This window comes from Chrysochloris asiatica, unplaced genomic scaffold, assembly GCF_000296735.1.
Source record: "Chrysochloris asiatica unplaced genomic scaffold, ChrAsi1.0 scaffold00101, whole genome shotgun sequence".
Classification (NCBI taxonomy): domain Eukaryota; kingdom Metazoa; phylum Chordata; class Mammalia; order Afrosoricida; family Chrysochloridae; genus Chrysochloris; species Chrysochloris asiatica.
The window spans coordinates 11,272,376-11,293,813 of record NW_006408619.1 but is presented as its reverse complement, the minus strand read 5'-3'; the positions used below and the strand labels follow the sequence as shown (position 1 = coordinate 11,293,813).

General features: G+C 42.3%; 1 protein-coding gene across 1 annotated transcript in view; it reads left to right on the top strand.

The window, feature by feature from the left end:
• The window catches only part of IQGAP1 (IQ motif containing GTPase activating protein 1), a 133,796-nt gene that overhangs the window by 35,847 nt on the left and 76,511 nt on the right, over positions 1 to 21,438 (top strand). Inside the window, exon 3 of the mRNA XM_006867150.1 lies at positions 15,960 to 16,116. Within this exon, the coding sequence (XP_006867212.1) occupies positions 15,960 to 16,116 (157 nt within the window). The remainder of the gene's footprint in view (positions 1 to 15,959; positions 16,117 to 21,438) is intronic.

Sequence of the window (21,438 nt, the reverse complement as noted above, 5' to 3'; positions counted from 1 at the left end):
AAAAAAAAAAAAAAAAAAAAACAACAACAATTCTGAGGATGGCAAGGGACTGGTCAGCAGCATTTTGCTCTGTTGTATGTGGAGTTGCTGTGGATTGGAAGTGACTCGATGGCACCTAACAACAACAACAACAGTTACTTTTTTCTTTATTATTCTACTGAGACTCTCCTTATAGAGGTCACACAGGTGGTCATTTTCCATAACCTTTTCTGTTTCCACCCATCTCTGTGGAATATTGAAGTTGGTGGCCAGCTTCCTGAAATTGTTTCTCTCATTGATTGCCATCATGTGATTCTCTCCTGGTTCTCATTCTGTCAGTGACTATCTTTCTTTGTACATTCGCCACTTAAATGTTGGTGTCCTCTGAGGCATAATCCTTGGCCTCTTCTTATTTTTCTCTATAATTTGTTTCCCTGAGGAACTTATCTACTTCCATGGTACCACTTTCAACTCTGCATTTCCAACATGAACATTTCCCTTGAGTTTCAGACCTGGATTTCCATCTGCCTGCAGGATTTTACTACCTGGATGTCTCACTGACATTTCAGGCTGAACATGTTTCAAGCATAAACTGGGTTGTTTTTTTTTTTTAACTTCTTATTGTGAGTCACTGTACCAAAAGGAAATGGTCGATGTTCACCCATTTCAAGAGGTAGCATATGATGAAGAGCCAATGATACTGAAGGAAGAAATCCAAGGTACATTGATGGAATTGGCATTGGGAATGGATGGTATACAAATCAATGGACTCAAGTGTGGCAACAATTGTGAAGTTGGCCCAGGACTGGGCAGTGTTTTGTTCTGTTGTGCATAGGGTAGCTATGAGTTGATACCAACTCGATTGCACTTAACAACAACAATAATTGTGAATTGAGTGACGGTTTACAGAAGAGGTCATCTGTTTTACATTCAACAAATCATACACTTTGTTTCAGCTCAATGATCGCAACCTCCTCCATGCAATAATAGTTTTTTCACTTCCTTTCTGTGGCTCTGTAGTTCCTATTTCCATTCCACCCACCTTCCCATCCCTTCTCAACTTAGTGTTGTTGTCCCCCTTAATTACCTATCTACTGCTTGGCTGAAAATTGGGTCACGAGGGTGAGTTTCTTTCCAGACCTGGAGGGTGGTTGAGGGCCATAGTCTCAGATTTTTCCTGTCTCTTTCTGACCAACAAGCGTGATCTTTTTACTTTTCTTTTTATAATTTTGAGATCTGTTCCATATTTTTTCCCACTCTATCTAGGACCTTCTAATTATGATCCTTTTCAGAGCAATTAGTAGACAAGCATCATCTAGTTCTTCTGGTTTGAGAGGCATGGAGACTGCGGTTCACGTGTTCCATTAGTCCCTTGGACTAATTTATGCCAAGCATCTTTAGTTTTATCACGCTTCTTTCTTCCGTACCTGGAGAGACCAATAGCTGTACCTTAGATGGCTGCTCATGAACTTTTAAAAAGATCCCAGAAGCCACTCACCAAAGTAGGACGTAGAACATTGTCTTTGTGGATGATGTTATGCCACTTGACCATGGTGTCCCCTGAGGCGATCAGAAATGAATCTGTTCTCCTCACCTGCTTCTATTCCTGGTGTCCCCAGTCTTGTCAATGGCAGCATCTTGTAATCAGTCATTGATGGCAGAAGTCACTAAATCATCTTTTTCAAACTAAGAAGCAGAAGTTTTTCCTTTTTTTATTTTGTAGAAGATTCTGTATGTGTATTATACATGATGTTGTTAAGTGCTTTCTAGTCAGTTCTGATTCATAGCAATCCTGTATAGGGTTTCTGAGGGGTGACTGGTGAGTTTGAACCGTTGACCTTATGGTCAAGTGCTTATCCTACAAGCGCTACACCAGGACTTCATTATACAAGATACATGTTGCCATAATTTCTTTTGGAACAGTGTGTGAGAATATGGCATTCTTAATGTTCCCCACTGGACAATAAGTAGCTTCCTGTTTGTTTTTTCAATCTTTGCCAGTCTGGTAGATAAAAATGGGATGTTCTTGTTACTGTAATTTGTATTTCTTTGATTAGTAGTGAAACAGTTTTTTATATTAAATGCTATCTATTAGCGTAGGGGTTACGAATCGGGCTGCGAACCTTAAGGTCAGCAGTTTGAAACTGCCAGCCACCTTGTGGGAGAAAGATGAGGCTTTCTGCTCCCGTAAAGATTTACAGCCTTGGAAACCCTGTACAGGGTCACTATGGGTCGGAACTGACTCAACGGCACTTAACAACAACAACAAGCTATCTATTGACATGTCTTCTTTTGTGGATTGTTTTTAGTCCATTTTTATTTGTTTCTCCCCCTGTCTGAAAAGTGGCGAATTCCTTTGAAAGCTTTCATAAACTAGAATGACATAAAGTGAAGAATCAGTTACCCTTAATGTATATGGAAAAAATGTTTAAGCATTCCCAGACTCCCAAAATAGCTGACCACATCATACCAAAGAACACATCAAATCTAAAATAGTACTAGCACATACACACGCCTCACTTCTCAATAAGGTTGCATTCGTAAGGTCAGGTTGCCAGGTTAAAATGGGCGTTTCGCAAAAATGGAGCATGACACATCATCACATAACTGCCAAATTTCATCCTTACGTAAAACATGAGTCTCATTGAGTATCTAGTTGACACATAACTGTAACCATCACAGCCAGTGTTTGTTCTGCCTTACACCTGACTGCCAGATATTAATGTGCGAAATAGTTTGATTACAGATTTTTAAATTTTGTTGTAAATGTGAAACATGAGATAATGAGATAGTTGACAAGTGAGAAGTACAGGCTTGATGCTGAGATTAGTTCCCAGGGAAGAAGCTTGGCCATGCCACATGTCACTGCTTGGGGTGCACGCTGGCTCTTTAATGGCTTGCTGCAAAATAAATATGGACAACTTGTTTTGCTTTCTACCTTTTTTCATGAAAGTGATTAAGAGTATGGCCTTTAGAATCACACTTCCTCTGGTCAAAGGCTTAGATCATCCACTTACTAGCTGTGTAATTTTGGGTAGGTTACTTTGCTTTGTGACTGCAAGTTGGTCCCAATTCATAGCAACTCTGTGTAGGGTTTCTGAGGCTTTAAATCTTTTGAAGGGAGTGCCTGGTGGACTTGAACTGCTCACCTTGAGGTAAGCAGACTAAGGCGTAACCCACGACGCTACCAGAGCCTCTTTTCATGATCTGATGGGCTAGATCTTTAGTGTGCTTTCCAACTTTGATTTTCCATGGCCTCCTTTGCTTTGTGGAGTCCACGGAGTTTCCCACCTGGTTTTAGATACTGCTTATTTAGTGTTAATTGCTTTCCTGTTTAGCAGTGGAATTTCATGTCTGGTATTACTTTTCTGTCATTTTCATTTGAGTTAGGTTGTCTAGAGCTGTTTTGGGGTTAAACTTGGGGAGGAGAAACTTGAAAGTTTACATCCCCTCTTGTGAAAGGAAGGTCTGAGACGTCTGCTCGCCACTTTTTCAACTCTGATGAGACATTTAAGACAGAGTGTTCTGCTGTGTGGTTTGTGGCCATGGCTGCAGTCCTGATCACATGGAAGGCATGCTGATGTCACCACTTGATAATGATATTCTCAGAACTTTCAAAACAAGTTGCAAGTTAAGACATTTACACTTGTTTACTAAGGAAGAAAAGAAATGCATTGTAGCTGATTTTCAGAAGCACAGACTTAATCAGGTCACCCCCTTCCTGAAACCCTTCAGTGCCCCCAAGTTGTTAGTGCCATGGAGCTGATTTCCCACCTCATGTGACAGAGTAGAACTGTCCCTTTAGGGTTACCTAGCCTTAGGGTTACCTAGCCTGTAATCTTTACAGGGGAGTCCTTATGTGGCGCTGTAGGTTAATGCACCAGACTGCAAAGCCATTTGAACTGCAAGGGCCACGGTTCAAGTTTACCAGCTGCTCCTCAGAAACCCTATAACAGGGTCACGATGGCAGTTAACAACAACAACAATCTTTATAGGGGAGTCCTGGGGTGGTGCTGTGGGCTAATGCGTCAGACTGCAAAGTTGTTTGAACTGCAAGGTCGGCTGTTCATGCTCACCAGCTGCCTCTCGGAAACCGTATACAGGGCCACTATGGGTCGGAATTGACTCGACAGTACTTAACAACAACTATCTTTACAGAAGTAGATTTCCATGACTTTCTCTTGTAGAGCAGCTGAATGGGTTTGAACTGCCAGATTTCAGTTACAGGGCTGCTAACTGTTGTGCCAAGGGGCCCTGGTGGCACAATGGTGAAGCACTCAGTTGTGACTGGAAGGTCAGTGATTTTAACTCATCAGCAATTCTACTAAAGAAAAGATCTGACCATCTGCTTTGTAAACAGTATCTTAACGTAGTGAATTATCCTAATGTCTGTTCTAGCCACAGTCTGTAACTTCCACTAAACAATGTTTCTGCCCTGCTGCTGGGTCTGGGTATAGGAAGGTGGGAGAAGATACTGATAGAGTGATGACCTGATCCAGCTGTGGATGTTAGCAGAGTTCATTGTAATGATTAAAACTTGAAACTCCAGCTTGGGTTTAAAATAAGCCACCTCAGAAGCGAAGGGGTGGGGATCTCACTATCATCAAAGAAGAAGAGCCAGGCAGGGGTGGAGTGTGGAGTGTGCCCTTTGGACCCCCAGATGCCTGCCCATTGAATCTCCTCGACCCAGGGACAGAAAGCTGTGATGCTGGAGGAGTGGGAGAGGGCAGCAGCAGCAGAACAGGACAGAGCAGTGGGTTTCCCAGGCCACGGAGCAAGTGATGCTGAGTGGCTTTGGGCAGGAAGCTTACTTGTAGAGTGGATACCTCCACCCTGGCACTGAAGTGGGGGAACTAGGCTTGCTGGCGCGTGGAGCTAGAACTGAGTACCTTCAGGCTGAGGCCTGTGGTGGGGTGATGTGTCCTGTGGGCATTTATTATCAGCTGACCAGAACAACTATGCCTTGAGCATTTCTGACCCTGAATTGTAACTTGTTAATTTCCCTGTTGCTGTAAATTACCATTGAGTGGGTTCTGACTCAGAGCTCCCCTGTATAGGGTATCCGAAGCGTGGCTAGTGAGTCCCTAGTAAACCCCACAACTGTGAGAATGGTATCTGGGTCCTGTATGACCACTGCAATGGATTATCAAGCTTCAGTTGAGTAGAGAGGATTGTGGGAGGACTGGTTTGGTGCTTCATATTGTTGCAATTATCCATTGCCAGGGAGTTAATTCTGATTCCCAGAGACCCTATAAAACGGAGTAGAATAGGATTTGGGGTGGTTTTCTTCTGTCCTATATAGGGTCACTAGGAGATGGAATTGTCTTGAGGGCAATGAATTAACCCAGTTAATGGGTTTACAGGCTCCATCAGCTTCTTAGTGTTTTCCATGTTATTGTTGTTAAGTGCTAGCCATTTGGTTCTGACCCACAGCAATCCTGTGTGGAATTTCCAAAGAGTGGCTGGTGGGTTTGAACTGCTGACTTTGTGGTTATTAGCCCAGTGCTTATCCTACTGCATCACACCAGGACTCCAAGTGTTCTCCATGGCTTAGATAAAATAACGGCTTCTTTAGCATACACAAACCATCTTCACCTCCCTGTGTTACCTTATACGTGACCTTTCGGCGTTGGCAGCACTGAGCTACACCTTACCGCTCTGCCTTTGTACTTGGTGTTTCGTCTGCTTGCAGATGACTGTCTTAGCTATTTGGTCAGCTCCTTTTCATGCTTCAAAAGCCAGTAGTATTTGTAGATGATGTGAAACTGGAAGAGATCATAATTTTGGACAACAGACTTGGAATCCCCAAAGATGTTGGCATCAGGGACACTGGGACATTCAGAAATATAATAGGAATGCATGCAAATAATGGTTCTATCTGAGCTTGTACAGATACGATCTGCAAAAACCCATATACAAAACCCACTGCTGTCGAGTCGATTCGGACTCATAGCACCCTATAGGACAGAGTAGAATTGCTCCCTGGATTCCCAAGGCTGTGTGTCTTTAAGGAAGTTTACAGCTTCATCGTTCTCCCATGAGTGGCTGGTGGGTTTGAAACACCTTGCGGTTAATAGCCCAATGTCTAGCCAACTGCACCACTTGGTGTCCTGTGATGTATGGCCTGTTGTTGTGTTGATAAGTGCTTTGGAGTTGATTCCAACTCATAGCATCCTTGTGTAGGGTTTGCAGGGAGTGGCTGGTGGGTTTGAACTTCCAATCTTGCAGTTAGCAATACAGTGTCACACCAGGACTCCTATGATATGGTCTGTTGTTGTTGTTGTTAAGTGCCGTCAAGTCGGTTCCAACCCATAGCGACCCTGTAGAGGGTTTCCGAGGAGCAGCTGGTGAGTTTGAACTGCTGACCTTGCAGTCCAAGCCGACTTTGCAGTTCAGCGTATTAACCCACAGCGCCACGCCAGGACTTCAAGATACGGTCTAGCAGCTGCATATTTGGGGGGAAAACAATATTAAGGGTTTCTGCTGGTTAGAAACATACACCATGTCTTACAAAATAATGTAATCTGAGGCTTGGTTTGTGGTTATGGAGCATTCAGAAGGAAAAAGGTACTAGTCTGGTTCTAGTTCAGGTTCCTCAGACCAGACTGGAACATAGTGTTCAGTTGGAGAGTGTTTAGATGGGAACCAAGACAAGTGAGGCTGGCTGTGTGCCATGGAGTCGATTCTGACTCATAGTGACCCTGTACAGGGTTTCCGAGGCTGTAAGTCTTTACAGGAGCAAAATGCCTCATCTTTCTCCTGCGGAGCAGCTGGTAGTTTCGAACTGCTGACCTTGCGGTTCGCAGCCCGATTCGTAACCACTAAGCTACCAGAGCTCCTAAAGAAGGAGCCTAGAAATCATGTTGAATGGCACTAGTAATCCTAGTTTACGTTCTGACTGCTTGCTTGGTACCAGGCACTGTACTTAGCATTTTCTGTGTGTTGTCTCTTAGTCATTGCAGCCATCATATGAGGTAGGAGCTGTTCCTGCTTTCTTTTTATGAAGAGTACTTGAGGGAACTGCGTCAGCATGTGACTGATCAGGTGAGGAGAGAAGAGGAAAGGCACAAACAGTTTTTCAATAACCAGTTGAAAGCACTGTGGGGGTACTTCCCCCGTAGTCTTACTTCGTTCTCGACAATGAAGTAAGGGCCTTGGTGGCACTGTCCACCTGGTGGCAGTTGGACTGCTAACTTCAAGGTTAGCAGTTCTAACCCACAGGCTGTTCCTCAGGAGAAAGATGAATCTGTTTACTATCTTAAAGACTTCGGCTCAGAAGCCCTATACAAAGTCACTATGAGTGAGAATCAACTTGACTTTAGCAGGTTTCATTTAGGTTTTAACAAATGAAAGTCTGGTTAAGTGACTTGCTGTGATGATAAGTGTTAGACACAGGACACAAATCCAGGGCTCTAGCCAGTGCAGTTGATGGTACACTCCCCTCCCCCAGCCACACACAGCATTCTTCAATAATGCTATTTTATCACGGCCAAAGATGGCTTCCAGTGCTTATGGGGAACTGAGGTTGGCCCAATTACGAACTTTCTGGTAGAATCAAGAAATGAAATGGGTTCCCCTGGATGTTTGATTCCTTGTCTTTGGGAGTGTTCAAGCTCAGCCTGGGACATGATGTGTGTGGATAAGTTGTTTGGGAGCATTCTGGCATTGAAATGGAGTGGGAGACGGAAGGGCAGGAGATTAGCGCCAAAGATCTGCTGCCACTGTATGCCATTGAGTGGGTTCTGCTTAGAGTGAGCCTGTGTAGGATTTCTCCTATGGAGTCGCTGGTGGATTTAAACTGCTGGCCTTGCAGTTAGTAGTCCACGGCTTTTATCCTATAGCGCCATCAAGGTTCCTTTTAAAATTTATTTTTAAAAGCTAAATTAAATGCTTACATTTTATAAGAAAGCTTTCTGTGTGAACTGAGAGCCAAGTAGGGAACTTAAAGGTAGAGTCACGAACTTAAAGTGCTATTAATTGGACAGAACATGGAAAGATACACAAGCCAGGACTTGTGTAGTTTGCCTCGCTTAGATAACCCTACAAGTTCAGTCCTGTAGGTTGGGGAGATGCGGTAAAAGCAACCACAGTGGTCATTATGAGTTAGAGGGGACTCGGAGCACTTAACAACAACAACAACAACAACAGTGATATACTGGAGTTCTCAAGTAGGATAAACACTGGATCCCTAACCACACGGTTCAAACATACCGGCTGCTCCTTGAAAACCCTCTGAGGCGGAACCAACTTGATGGCACTTAACAGCAACAACAGTAGTGGTATTGTGTCCGAGGATGGGCAGGGAGGGAAGACATAAACTAAGAATCAGGGTCTTTATGACTCCCCCCTTGCTGCCAGCTAACAGGTGACCTTGGGTAAGCCTCATTTTCATTTGCAAAATGAGGGGATTGTGCAAATTGGTATAGCCTTTAAGGAAGCTTAAAGGACAATTAAAAAAATAAACAAAAACCTAAAATGCTTAGAACTTTTCATTTGGAATTGTACTTCTACGGAACTGCTCTCTTCAGGAATTAATTTTAAACACTGAAGAACAGTGTGTACAAAAAAAATGTTTCCTGCAGCATTGTTTAATGGTTGAAAACAAATGACATAAATGTCAAACGTAGGTTACTCATTAATCATGTAACAGAACTTTTATATAACTTAAAGTCATCAGAAACCATGTAATCACATGGAAAATATTAATAAAATATTAGGTAAAAGGCAGTTATAATATACAAAACTCTGTATGTGTGTGTATGCGGGTAGAGTTCCAGTTCATGCACTAGCTTATTCTAAACTAACACGAATGGGTTTAAACATCTCCCTGTGATCAACGGATGGCTACAGACAAGTTCTCTTAATAATACTCTTGTCTTAGTCTCATTAGCATACCTGCACACACACACACACACACACACACACACACACACACAAAGATCCCAGCAAAACAGTGGTTTCTGAGCTCTGTTGGGCCAGTTAAATTCAAAGTAGAAAGGTCTTCTCAGAATGTGACTGTTTTGAGGAATTCCCAAATTTTACTCTTCATTTCTCGAAGGATATAGGACTAGGAGGGATGATCATGGTAGCTTATTAGGAAGACATTTTAAAAAATTGAAGACTGCCTTGGTGAGAAAAAGACCAGGAAAGGTGCACTGAGACTTCGTTCTCCATCGTGACAAGGCACTTGCTTATTCATTGAGAGTAGCAAGGGCTGCCCTAAAGAATTTTGTTAGGAAGCCTCATCCCAGCCACCCGACAGCCCTGATCTTACCCCTTCTGTCTCCAAAAGTCAAAGAACATTTAAAAGGACCTCGATTTACTGTTTTGTTGTTGTTGTGATGGGCCGTGGAGTCGGTTCCGACTCATAGCGACCCTGTATGGGGCATCCGAGGCTGTAAATCTTTACGGGAGCAGAAAGCCTCATCTTTCTCCCGTGGGACAGCTGGTAGTTTCAAAATGCTGACTTGATTAGTAACCACTAGGATCCCTGAGCTCCTTGATTTACTATTTTAATGAGGTGTAAATTGTTGTTGTTAAGTACGTCAAGTCAGTTCCAACTCATAGTGACCCTGTAATGGGTTTCCGAGGAGTGGCTGGTGAGCTTGAAGTTCAGACTGACCTTGCAGTCCAGTGCATTAATCTGCAGCAGCACCACGAGACTCTGGGGGAAAGGATTAGAGAGGTGGAGACACCATCTTCAGAAATATGTAGACCTCGATGAATGATATGTGAAGAAACAAGAGCGTCATATTTTGATAGTTTCATTTAATAAAAGTTTTATGATTTTGTGGGATACGGAATCATTTTAAATCAGGAAAACTGTGCATCAGGGTTGTGTCCTTTCACCATAGTTAATCTGTATGCTGAGCGGATCATCTGGGAAGCTGGACTATATAACAAAGAACAAGACATCAGGATTGGAGGAAGGTTCATTAACACTCTGTGGTATACACATGACATAACCTTGCTTGCTGAAAGTGAAGAGGACTTAAAGCACTTACTGATGAAGATAGAAGACTTTCTGTATGGATGACAACTCAGTGTAAAGAAAACAAGAATCCCATAACTGGACCCATAGCAGCAACATGATAAATGGAGAAAATATTAAAGTTTTCAAAGATTTAATTTTGCTTAGATCCTCCATCAACCCTCATGAAAGCAGTCAAGAAATCAATGGACATATTGCCCTGGACAAATCTGCTGCTAAAGATCTCTTCAAAGTGTTAAAGAGCAAAGGTGTCACTTTGAGGACTTAAGCCATGGTATTTTCAGTTGCCTCATATGCATGTGAAAGTTGGACAGTGAATTAGGAAGACTGTATAAGAATTAATACATTTGAATTATGGTGCTGTCAAAGAATATGGAAAGTATCATAGACTTCCAGAACAGACATCTGTCTTGGAAAGACAGGTAAAATGTCCTTAGAAGCAAAGAGAATGAGACTTCGTGTCACATACTTTGGACATGTTGTCAGAAGGGACCAGTTTCTGAAAAAGGACATGCCTGGTAAAGTAGAGACTCAGAGACAAAGAGTAAGACCCTCGGTGAGATGGGCTGACACAGCAGCTCCAACAGTGGCCCCCACACAACAGTTGTGAGGATGGCACAGGGTCAGGGCGGGGTGAGCTTCTGTTCTACATGCAGGTGCTGAGAGTCAGAATCAGAACCAACTTGTAACTCAAAAGCAGCTTGACTTTGTAGCAAGCAGTGCTTTCTGATTAGCATCTTATATATATATTGGGAGAAAGATGAGGCTTTCTGCTCCTGCGAACCCTATTCAGGGTCACTGTGAGTTGAACCTGACTTGATGGCACTTAACAGAAACAATGACTCTCTGTGTGTGTGTGTAGTGAAATGAAGTCCTGGTGTGGTGCTGTAGGATAAGCACCGGACTACTAACAGAAAGCAAGCTTGGCTGGTATATGAATAATTTTAGAAAGATCAGCACAAGGCTGGTCTCTATGAGTTGAAGGTTAAAGATATTTCAACCGTTCGACATCTCTGATAGACCACTCCATAGTCCTCAGTATCAGTTCCCCTCCCGCTCAAGTCCTAGGGTTCTATAGCACCCTGCAATGGCTCACTAAACTCACACTTGTCCAATTAAAGAAAAATGTCTGGCTCATGCCCTTGTGGAGGCTGGCACATACTTAATTCATAGTTCAGTGATCAGTCTGGGGGCAATCTTCTCACCCACGTAGTCTCAGAGCTGAGGAACCCAAAATGGGCAGGTCACAAGACAGGCTGCTAATGCACCAGGCTGTGAGAGCTGATGAGTCAGGTCAGGTGCTGGGCCCGAAGTCCTAGGAACTGGGGGTCAGACATAATGAGGCAGATGTAAGATCCAGGGCAGGAGAGCAGCTTATCCAAACCAGTCATATAAATTGGAGCCAGACCATATTCCCAAGGGAAGCCAAGGGTAGTGACTTGTGTCACATCCCCTAGTAAGGTGGGAGTACCCTTAATCCTCAGTTTCTCTGTAATCATTAGCCTTGTTGTTAAGTGCTGTTGAGTCTGTTCCCATTCATAGCAAACCCATATAGCTTTTCCAAGGAACAGCTGCTGGGTTTGAACTGCTGACCTTGCAGTTAGCACTCCAGTGCTTATCTGGCAGTGTCACATCAGGATTCCAATCACAGACATGTTGTTGTTGTTAAGTGCCGTCGAGTAAGTTCTGACCCATAGCGACCCTGTAGAGGGTTTCCAAGTAGCAGCTGGTGAGCTTAAACCGCCAACCTTGCAGTTCAAACCAACTTTGCACATTAACTCACAGACAGACATAGAGGCTAGGATTTACAAAGGAGCTCTGGTAGCGTAGTGGTTACGAATTGAGCTGCAGGCCGCAAGATCAGCAGTTCGAAACTACCAGCTGTTCTGCGGGAGAAAGAGGAGGCTTTCTGCTCCTGTAAAGATTTACAGCCTTGGAAACCCTGTACAGGGTCGCTATGAGTTGGACCCTACTCTACGGCACATAACAACAACATCAAGGATTTACAATGCATCACAAAATGGAGAAATATGGTGAGAAACACCATAATAAATAATTAGCTGCCTTGCAGCAGTTCAAGCCCACAAGCCACTTCTTGGAAATCCTATACAGGGTCACTGTGAGTCGGAATTGACTCTTTGGCACTTAACAACATATAATGAAATGCATATAATTATGAAATATATGATCAACTGTATATAGAAACAAAATGAAGTAAAAAAGAATGAAATGGTTAGTAATTAACTTGCACTTTAAGATAATAAGCAGCCTTGGTGGTACAATGCTTAAGTGCTTGGCTGCTAAATAAGGTTGATGGTTGGAACCCACCATCTGCTCCCTGGGGAGAAAGACAGGGCTGTCCTGTCAGCTTCTATAAGGATTTACAGCCTGGGAAACCGTGTGAAGTGACTTTTCTTTTCTATAGAGTTCCTAGGAGTAAGACTCCATTTGACAAGTAAAGAACTTTTCTTTATCTTTTAAATTTTCTTTAAAGGATTTGTATTATATTTAAGGACTCCTGGTGTGGTGCTGTAGGATCAGCACTAGACTGTGAACCACAAGGTCAGCAGTTCAAACCCACCAGCTGCACTACAGTGTTGCTATGAGTCAGAACCATTCAACAGCATTTAACGACAACAGTTATATTTAAAACAACAACAACAACAACAACAACAAAAAACCCCATAAATTTTCCCTAGAAGTTCTTTGGGTTCCTGGCTCTCATATTTTCATATTTAGGATTGTTCAATTTAGTTGCTAGGGCTAAGCTAGTGGTGGTGGGGGGGTGGTTTGGGTGGGACCTCAGGTGGGCGATAGAAGAGGACAGAAAGAAGGGTTTGTTATATCTTCTAGGAATTAGAATAGAGTCTAAATTTCTCCTGACATTAAAATTATAGTAATACAGCTCTCTACTTAATGCTCCTAATTTTTCTAAGTAGTTTAATCCTCATTTAGCTAATTTAGCCTTACCTAGAAACCAAGTAATACTCTATTGTGTAACAGAGCTGAGAGTGGAAGGTAAACCACTCATGAGGTGACTTGGAGGCAGCTTTGGGTTTGGGACAGTTGTTCTAGAAACACTCTTCTGTATTTTGTCCACACACTATCACAGTTGGCATGTTTGTGTCTGGGCTGACACTTGTGTGATATGCAAAGGATGTTACCCCACTACAGAAACTTCTAAGTGTTGCCATTCATCAGGAATGTTTTATAATAATTGAACCAGGAAAGGCAAAGACAAAGGGTTGTGGCAGGTGCCACTCTGGTCTCTCCTTTGATTTTGATATAGTGATCTCAGTCAAGAAGAGGACGTAACATCTCTGGTAATTGGCTCTGGTTCTACTGGTTCAAGGTAAAATCATCCACTTCCACTGTGTTTCTTACCCATGTAGCCTCCCCTAGCTGTTCTCTTCATTTTGTGAAGAAAATAAGTTTTTTATTTCTTGTATTACCTGCCAGAAGGCTGTTTTTCACTTGGCTGGAGTTGCTTTGAGTTTGTCCCTGATGATGAGGAACTCGAGTCAGACTGTCTCCTGAGAGCTGGGCTTGCCAGGAGTTGTTTGCTTGAATGGTTTTATCCATACCCCTTTTTAGCAGTAAAATAGTGGAGAGATGAATATGAGCTGTGTCCTTGGACTTCAACTTTATATTCCATAAGAACCACCGCATTTCCTTCCCACAATGCCCATTTGGTCTTTATGCTCTTGCAGAGGTTATAGTTTAGAGTTTGTGTCTTACAAATTGTGTAATTTATTTGGTTACTGTAGCAACTCTTTGGGAAAATGATTTGTTTTCTCTCTCTTTGCTTCCTCTGCTATATAAATTCTATTACCTGAAAGAAAGGAGTCCTGGTGTGGGGGTGTAGAGTAAGCACTGGACAGCTAACTGCAAGGTTGGTAGTTCAAACCTACCAGTTGCTCCTTGGAAACTCTACGTAGGGTTGCTGTGAGTCAGAACTGACTTGACGACACTTAACAATGACAACACCTGAAAGAAAAGCCAGAGGGAAAGCTTGGTATCATTGGGTATAGGAAACAACCCGAAAAAGAGCTGGCCCTTCCGGAGACCCACCCGGCTAACTGCTCTAAATGTAGAATAGTTTTGAAAATGAGATTGAGTGAGTAATCTATAGAATTGGAAAAGAACAGGGAAATTGTTGCTTTTCCTATTAGTTTTTGAAAGTTTTAGTTGCAGTTTGAAGAGAAATAATTTTTTTCTGACTCTTAAAAGTAACACATGTACATGATACATTTAAACTTTACTTTGTATGTTTCTGGAAAATTTATTAACATAAAGAATATATAAAACACAAGTGAGATCCTAAATACACTTCTATAATATTTGGCCTGCTTTTCTATTGGTTATGTTACTGATTTTCATAAGGATTTTCATCTCTCTCTTTCTGCCTTTCTTTTATCCCATTTACCTACCTACCTACCTACTTACTTTCTTGTCTATGGAACCCTGGTGGCACAGTGTTTAAGCACTGGGCTGCTAACCAAAAGGTGGGTGGTTCATACCCACCAGCTACAGGAGAAAGATTGGACCTTCTGCTTCCTTAAAGACTGACAACCTGGAAACCCCTGCAGGGCAGTTCTGTTCTGCCCTGTATCCCCACTGTGAGTCAGGAAAGCCGACTGGGAACAAGTGTTTTCATTCATCTGGAGCCTGAATGCTTATGCAAATATTTCTTCTGGTTTTGTTTACCTTTTAATTTAAACTTCAGAATCCTGCTGTGGCACTGTAGGATAAGCACTGAACTGCTAACTGCCAAGTTTCAGCTGTTCAAACCCATTAGCCACTTCTTTGAAACACTGTACAGGGTCACAGTGAGTCCGAATCAACTCAGAGGCACTTAACAACAACAATTGATAAACACTATAAATGTTTCAGTCTTATAGGGGACCTGTTCCACCAGTAAACCTAGTTTCTACTTCAGTCTGTTACATCTTTGGAGTGTTTTTCATTTGGCTTTTCAAAAGAAACACGTTAGGAAAAGATCTAGTATTTTGGGCTTTATTTTGTTCTCTTAAGGTGAAGAATGTGGGGATAACTTCAAAAAATTTGATGTAAAAATTTGAATAGAATCATTTTAATTCAGGATTTTATCATCTGAATTTAAATCAAGTTAATGAAATCTCTAAAATTATATAAAAATTTAAGTAGATGTACATTTTTCTAGGGAAGGGCTGATAGCTTTCTTCAGATTTTCAAAGGGTTTTATGATTCAAAACTGGTTAAAAACCATTGACTTAAATGATTTTTAATTATCTGTTTACCTACATTTCTGTTGGTGGGAAATATATTCAACTAAAGTTTTCTGTGTTTTATCTTGGCCTACGCTGAAATCTCATGAGCAAATATATACACACAGGCACACACATACCCCACAAAAAGATACCCCCCAAATACTTCAGAATTCATAGTTTACTACTTTCACAAGCATTTCCTTCACAATTTTACCTGAGCTAGTTGACTGTTTTAGTGACCCCAAGCTGTCTTTTTATATCTTCCCCCAACAATCTTAAAACCTGAGCCTAGAATTTAAGTGTATGTTCTCACCCCTGAAACTGTAAGAGAACTTTAGCAACTAATGTTGGCATCAGTTACCGAAGATTGTTGTTAGGAGTTCTTAACCAGCAATTTAAGATTGAGGGGAAGGGTGTGAGGTTTCTGGGGCAGCCAGGATTTTAGGAGCCAGCTGGTTAGCCCTGTTGCGGTTCAGAGGAACTTGGAGAAGGCTGTAACGTACATATTCATTCAGCAGTCTTTCTCGTGACTGATCTCGCTGGGTCAGTGCACGGACAGTGTACAGTTGGATCTTAAAAGAGTGTTGCTTAATGCTCAATTTAAACTGCCTCAAAGATGATGACAATGAAACTTAAAATCACTAAATTAGAGTTTTGACCTTCACTGTCATTTTTCATGTCTGCTTTCCTTTTGTTATTTTTTATAATTATTAATTTTTTTTTGCTTTTCTTTTGTGCAGGTGGATGGAAGCATGCTTAGGGGAAGACCTGCCTCCCACCACAGAACTGGAGGAGGGGCTTAGGAATGGGGTCTACCTTGCCAAACTAGGAAACTTCTTCTCTCCCAAAGTGGTATCCCTGAAAAAAATTTATGATCGAGAACAGACTAGATACAAGGTGAGTCCTTTCTGTCTTGGTGCTGAGATTTCTGTACACTCTAGAGAGGTTAGCTTACTTCAGTCTCTGTAACAGCTACTGAGTAAGACATAGAAGGTGTGTTCATTCGAGCAAAAGAATCGCCTTTATAATGCCTGGCAGAGTGGAGAAAATAGTGTAGAGGTAAGGCACAAAAGAACTTGAGCTGTCAGTATTTTTGGTAGAATTCTTATGACAATGTATCTAGACATTTTCATGGTCCTTGGATTTATGTCTCTGAAGGCAAAGGAGGTAACCTGGGGAATTAATACTGTAAGTCTGATTTTAACCAAGAACTGAGATTTGCTGGCAAATTGGAAGCAGTGGCAAATTTTGGAGAAACGACCACCTTGTGAGATTAGAATCCAAGGTTAAATGGGGGAAAGGATCCAATTTCAGAAAATTGTGGTAATTGAAAGGGTTTAATCCTTAGGGCACAAAGCCCTTGAAAAGAAGACCCCTTAACTGAATTGGAACATTGACTAAATTCAGTTGTCTACAGAGCACCCTAGGGAGCTTTTCAATGTGCTCTGCTTTGAAAAAAGATGAATATAAAAGATACTGGAGGCTCATTTTGTGTGGTGGTCTGCTTTTCTTCACCTAATTGGGACCTTGCTGAGGAATCCTGTCTAAGAGACCTGTTGTTAGCATTGATCTTGGCACCACCTACTCCTGTGTGGGTGTCTTCCAGCACAGGAAAGTGGAGATCACTGTGAATGATCAGGGCAGCCGAACCACCCCAAGCTATGTCGCTTATACTGACACCGAACAGTTGACCGGTGATGCCACAAAGAATCAAGTTGCCATGAATACCACTAAAACTGTTTATTATTAATGCCAAACGTTTGATTGAAAGATGATTTGATGACGCTGTCCAGTCTGGTATGACCATTCATGGTGGTGAATGATGCAGGCAGGCCCAAGGTCCAAGTAGAATATAAGGCAGAGACCAAAAGTTTCTATCCAGAAGACGTGTGTCCTCTATGACGCTAACAAAGATGAAGGAAATTGCAGAAGCCTACCTTGGAAAGACTGTTAGCAATGCAGTTGTCACTGTACCGGCCTACTTTAACGACTTCTAGCTACAGGCCACCAAAGATGCTGAAACCATTGCAGACCTCAATGTACTCAGAATCATCAGTGAGCCAACTGCTGCTGCTATTGCATTTGGTATAGACAAAAAGGTTGGTGCTGAAAGAAACGTGTGCTAATCTTTAACTTGGGAGGAGGCACTTTTGATGTGTCAGTCCTCACTATTGAAGATGGAATCTTTGAGGTCAAATCTACAGCTGGAGACACCCACTTAGGTGGAGAAGACTCTGACAACTGAATGGTCAACCATTTCATTGCTGAGTTTAAGTGCAAGTATAGGAAGGACATTAGCAAGAATAAGAGGACTGTCCGCTGCCTCATCACTGCTTCTGAACGCGCAAAGTGCACTCTCTTTTCTAGCACACAGGCCAGTATTGAGATTGAGTCTCTGTATGAAGGTATTGGCTTCTGTACCTCCATTACCCAGGCCCGATTTGAAGAATTGAATGCTGACCTATTGCGTGGCACCCTGGATCCTGTGGAGAAAGTTCTTAGGGATGCCAAGCTAGACAAGTCACAGACAAGTCACATTGTCCTGGTGGGTGGCTCTACCCAGATTCCCAAGATTCAGAAACTACTTTAGAATTTCTTCAATGGCGAAGAATTGAACAAGAGTATCCTGGTGTGGTGCTGTGGGCTAATGCGTCAGACTGCAAAGTCATTTGAATTGCAATGTCGGTGGTTCAAGCTCACCAGTGGCTCCTTGGAAACCCTATGCAGGATTGCAATGGCTCAGAATTGACTCGATGGCACTTAACAACAACAACAACAGCAACATCTACACTGACCAGGCTGTTGCTTATGGTGCAGCTGTGCAGGCAGCCATCTTATCTGGAGAGAAGTCTGAAAATGTTCAAGATTTGTTGCTTCTGGATGTCACACCTCTTTCCCTTGGTATTGAAACTGCTGGTGGAGTCATGACTGTCCTCATCAAGTGCAATAGTACCATGCCTACCAAGCAGACACAGACCTTCACAACCTACTCTGACAACCAGCCAGGGGTACTCATTCAGGTTTATGAAGGTGAATGTGCCATGACCTAGGATAACAACCTGCTTGGCAAATTTGAACTTACTGGCATACCTTCTGCACATGTGGTGTTCCTCAGATTGAAATCACTTTCGATATTGATGTCAGTGGGTATCCTCAGTGTTTCTGCTGTGGGTAAGAGGACTAAAAGAGAGGACAAGATTGCCATCACTTATGACATGGGCTGCTTGAGTAAAGGAAGTTGAGAAGTACAAAGCTGAAAATGAGAAACAACAGGATAACAACATATCCTCTAAAAATTCACTTGAATCCTATGCATTTAATATGAAAGTAACAGTTGAAGATGAAAAACTTCAAGGCAAACAGAAGATTCTTGATAAATGTAATGAAATTATCAACTGGCTTGATAAGAGTCAGACTGCAGAGAAAGAAGAATTGGAACATAAACAGAAAGAACTGGAGAAAGTCTGCAACCCCATCATTACCAAGTTATACCAGAGTGCCGGAGGCTTGCCTAGAAGAATGCCTGGGAGCTTCCTTGGTGGTGGAACTCCTCCATCTGGTGGTGCCTCTTATGGACTCACCACTGAGGAGGTTGATAAAGCCAGTATCTGAGCATAGACACCTTTTGCATTGTTCCACATTAAAACATTGAAGGACCCCATTTGTAGTACATTCAGTGGCAGTTTTTAAAAATCAGAAGTGCTGTGCTAAATTTCTGGGCATTCTCAATACTTAAATATGGAGCTCTGAGCATCGGGAAAGGAAGGGACATGGCACTTTATTAGTGCTGTATTGTAAGTGGAAATATAATGTCTTCAGTAAAGTTGTATTTTAAAATTGGCAGCATAAAAAAACAAAAGTAGATAATGGAGGACTGTAACTAAGAGCAAAAAATGTAAGCAGGCAAGAATGGGCCTAAACTTAAAAAGTGAGTTCAGGCTGAAGTCAGGGCTAAAAAACATTTTTATGTTTTCTATTTAAATGAATAGGAAAACATGGAAGGTGTAGATCTTAAGCCAAAGTTAACATTCTAAATAGAAGAGAATTATAACCACATATACCTTATATGTTGTTGTTAAGTGCCATTGAGTCAGTTCCGACTCATAGCAACCTTCTATAGGTTTTCTGAGAAATGGCAGGTGAGTTTGAACCACCAGCCTTGCAGTTCCATCCTACAGCACCACACCAGGGCTTCAAAGTTAACATTCTAAATAGAAAAAAAATTATTGCCACGTATGATTTGTATGTGGGGTCCTGGTGTGGCGTTGTGGATTAATGCGCTGAACTGCAAAGTTGGTTTGAACCACAAGTTTGGTAGTTCAAGCTCATCAGTTGCTCCTCAGAGACTCTTTACAGGGTGTCTGTGGGTCAGAATTGACTTGATGGCACTTAACAACGGCAACAACATAACTTATATAGAGAGTTTTAAACAAGAGATTTTTCTAAAGACAATTTTGGAGTTGTACTGTTAAGAGTCTACAAAATGTATGCTAAAATAGCAAGATAATAAAGTTAGAATAAGGAATTTGCAGTGACCAAATGAAAAAAAGAAAAAGAAAGAAATGCTAACCCTCTTTGGAGATAAATCTTATTAAAAAATAGTAGACAGAGTGTTATGCCACCCTGAAGAACAACAAGGAAGTTGTAAATTATCACATAACATGGATGAACCTTGAGGACATTATGTTGAGTGAAATTGTTGTTGTTGTTGTTGTAAAGTGCTGTCGAGTTAATTCCGACCCATAGTGACCCTGTAAGGGTTTCTGAGGAGCGCTGGTGAGCTTGAACCACCACCCTTGCAGTTCAAATGCTTTGCAAGTCTGACGCATTAACCATAGCGCCACACCAGGCCTCCTGAATGAAATTAGCCAGCTGCAAAAGGAGAAATACTGCATCGGACCACTACTGTAAAAGACTAAGAAAAAGAACCTATACTAAAGGGGCGGGGGAGGAGGAGGAGGGAGATTGATTCTTTGCTGGTTACGGGGATGTGTGGGGTGGGTTGAGGGGAGAGAGAGGAAGGTGGAGCACACGGTAGGGAATAGACATAGGATAGGTTGGGTGCTAGGGAGGGGGGCAACACACAAGAAGGGGAAGGGGAAGGGGAAGGGGAATGGAAGAACAAGATGGATGGAAAAAACAATCAGGCAGGTTTGCAAGGGCTAAGCCAGACAGAGGTAAATAATGATGTATGCTCAACCTTGGAATAACAGGGCTCTGGGATATAGGTATTGAGACTTGGTTGGAATGGGCAAAAGGGGGGAAATAATGTTAAGATACTTGGCTGTCTTTTGAATCTTGGTTTCCCTGGCACACCATTATAAAATAGACATTTGGGGGGAGAGAAAGGAATAGCCAGAAATATCACCATAGAAAGCTTGTAAGTCTGTCTTCTGCCTATAACTGATTGGAATACCTAAAATGAGGCTACAACGTGCCCAGTGAGGGAGGCTTCCTGTAGAGCCTCTACATTACATAAAACCATAGGTGGAATCCTGAACCCCATCCAGAATCTTCTGAGGTGGGAAATTTCCACTTGGAAGGACAAGCAGACCAGCCTGGAGCGGCTAGAAGAACAGAAGATACTTCTTGAAAGAAAGACCAACAGGGAAAATAAAAAACAATAACAGCAGTTCGACTGATTACTACAAGAACAAGCAAGTTACTCACCCAGGAGACATCAAGGCAAGGGGTCGGGTCCCCTCAGAGCAAACCCCATTCCAAGACTGACACTCAGTGGGAATACACAAGCAGACATGTTCTCTGACTGGTAACCACGTTGGTCACCGATAAGGGGAAGTGAGGGAAAAAAAGCTATGAGCTAAGTCTAAGCACGTTCAATACACTCCTGTGAACCCAGGTGGAGACCTGGTTGATCAGCAGTATGGCAAGACTTGGGGACTCCTGGGCCCAGAGTCAGTGACATAACCACAGAGGACTAGAGTGGAGAGTGAAGTGTCTAGCTGATAAGAAGAGAGGTCATATGCACAAGAGCACCCACACTTGTAGATAATACCCACTTGACCTGGCTTCAGTGGCTGGATGATCAGAGCTCAACTAGAAGAAGAAAGAAGAGGAAAAGAAGAGTAATTTGATACCATTTGATGAATTTGACCTACACCTATGGATGCAGTAGCTCAAAAGAGGGAACAGATCTTTACAGGGAGGATCATTCCCACCCCCTCAATACATAGGGTAGACAGGGAAAGAAAAAAAAAA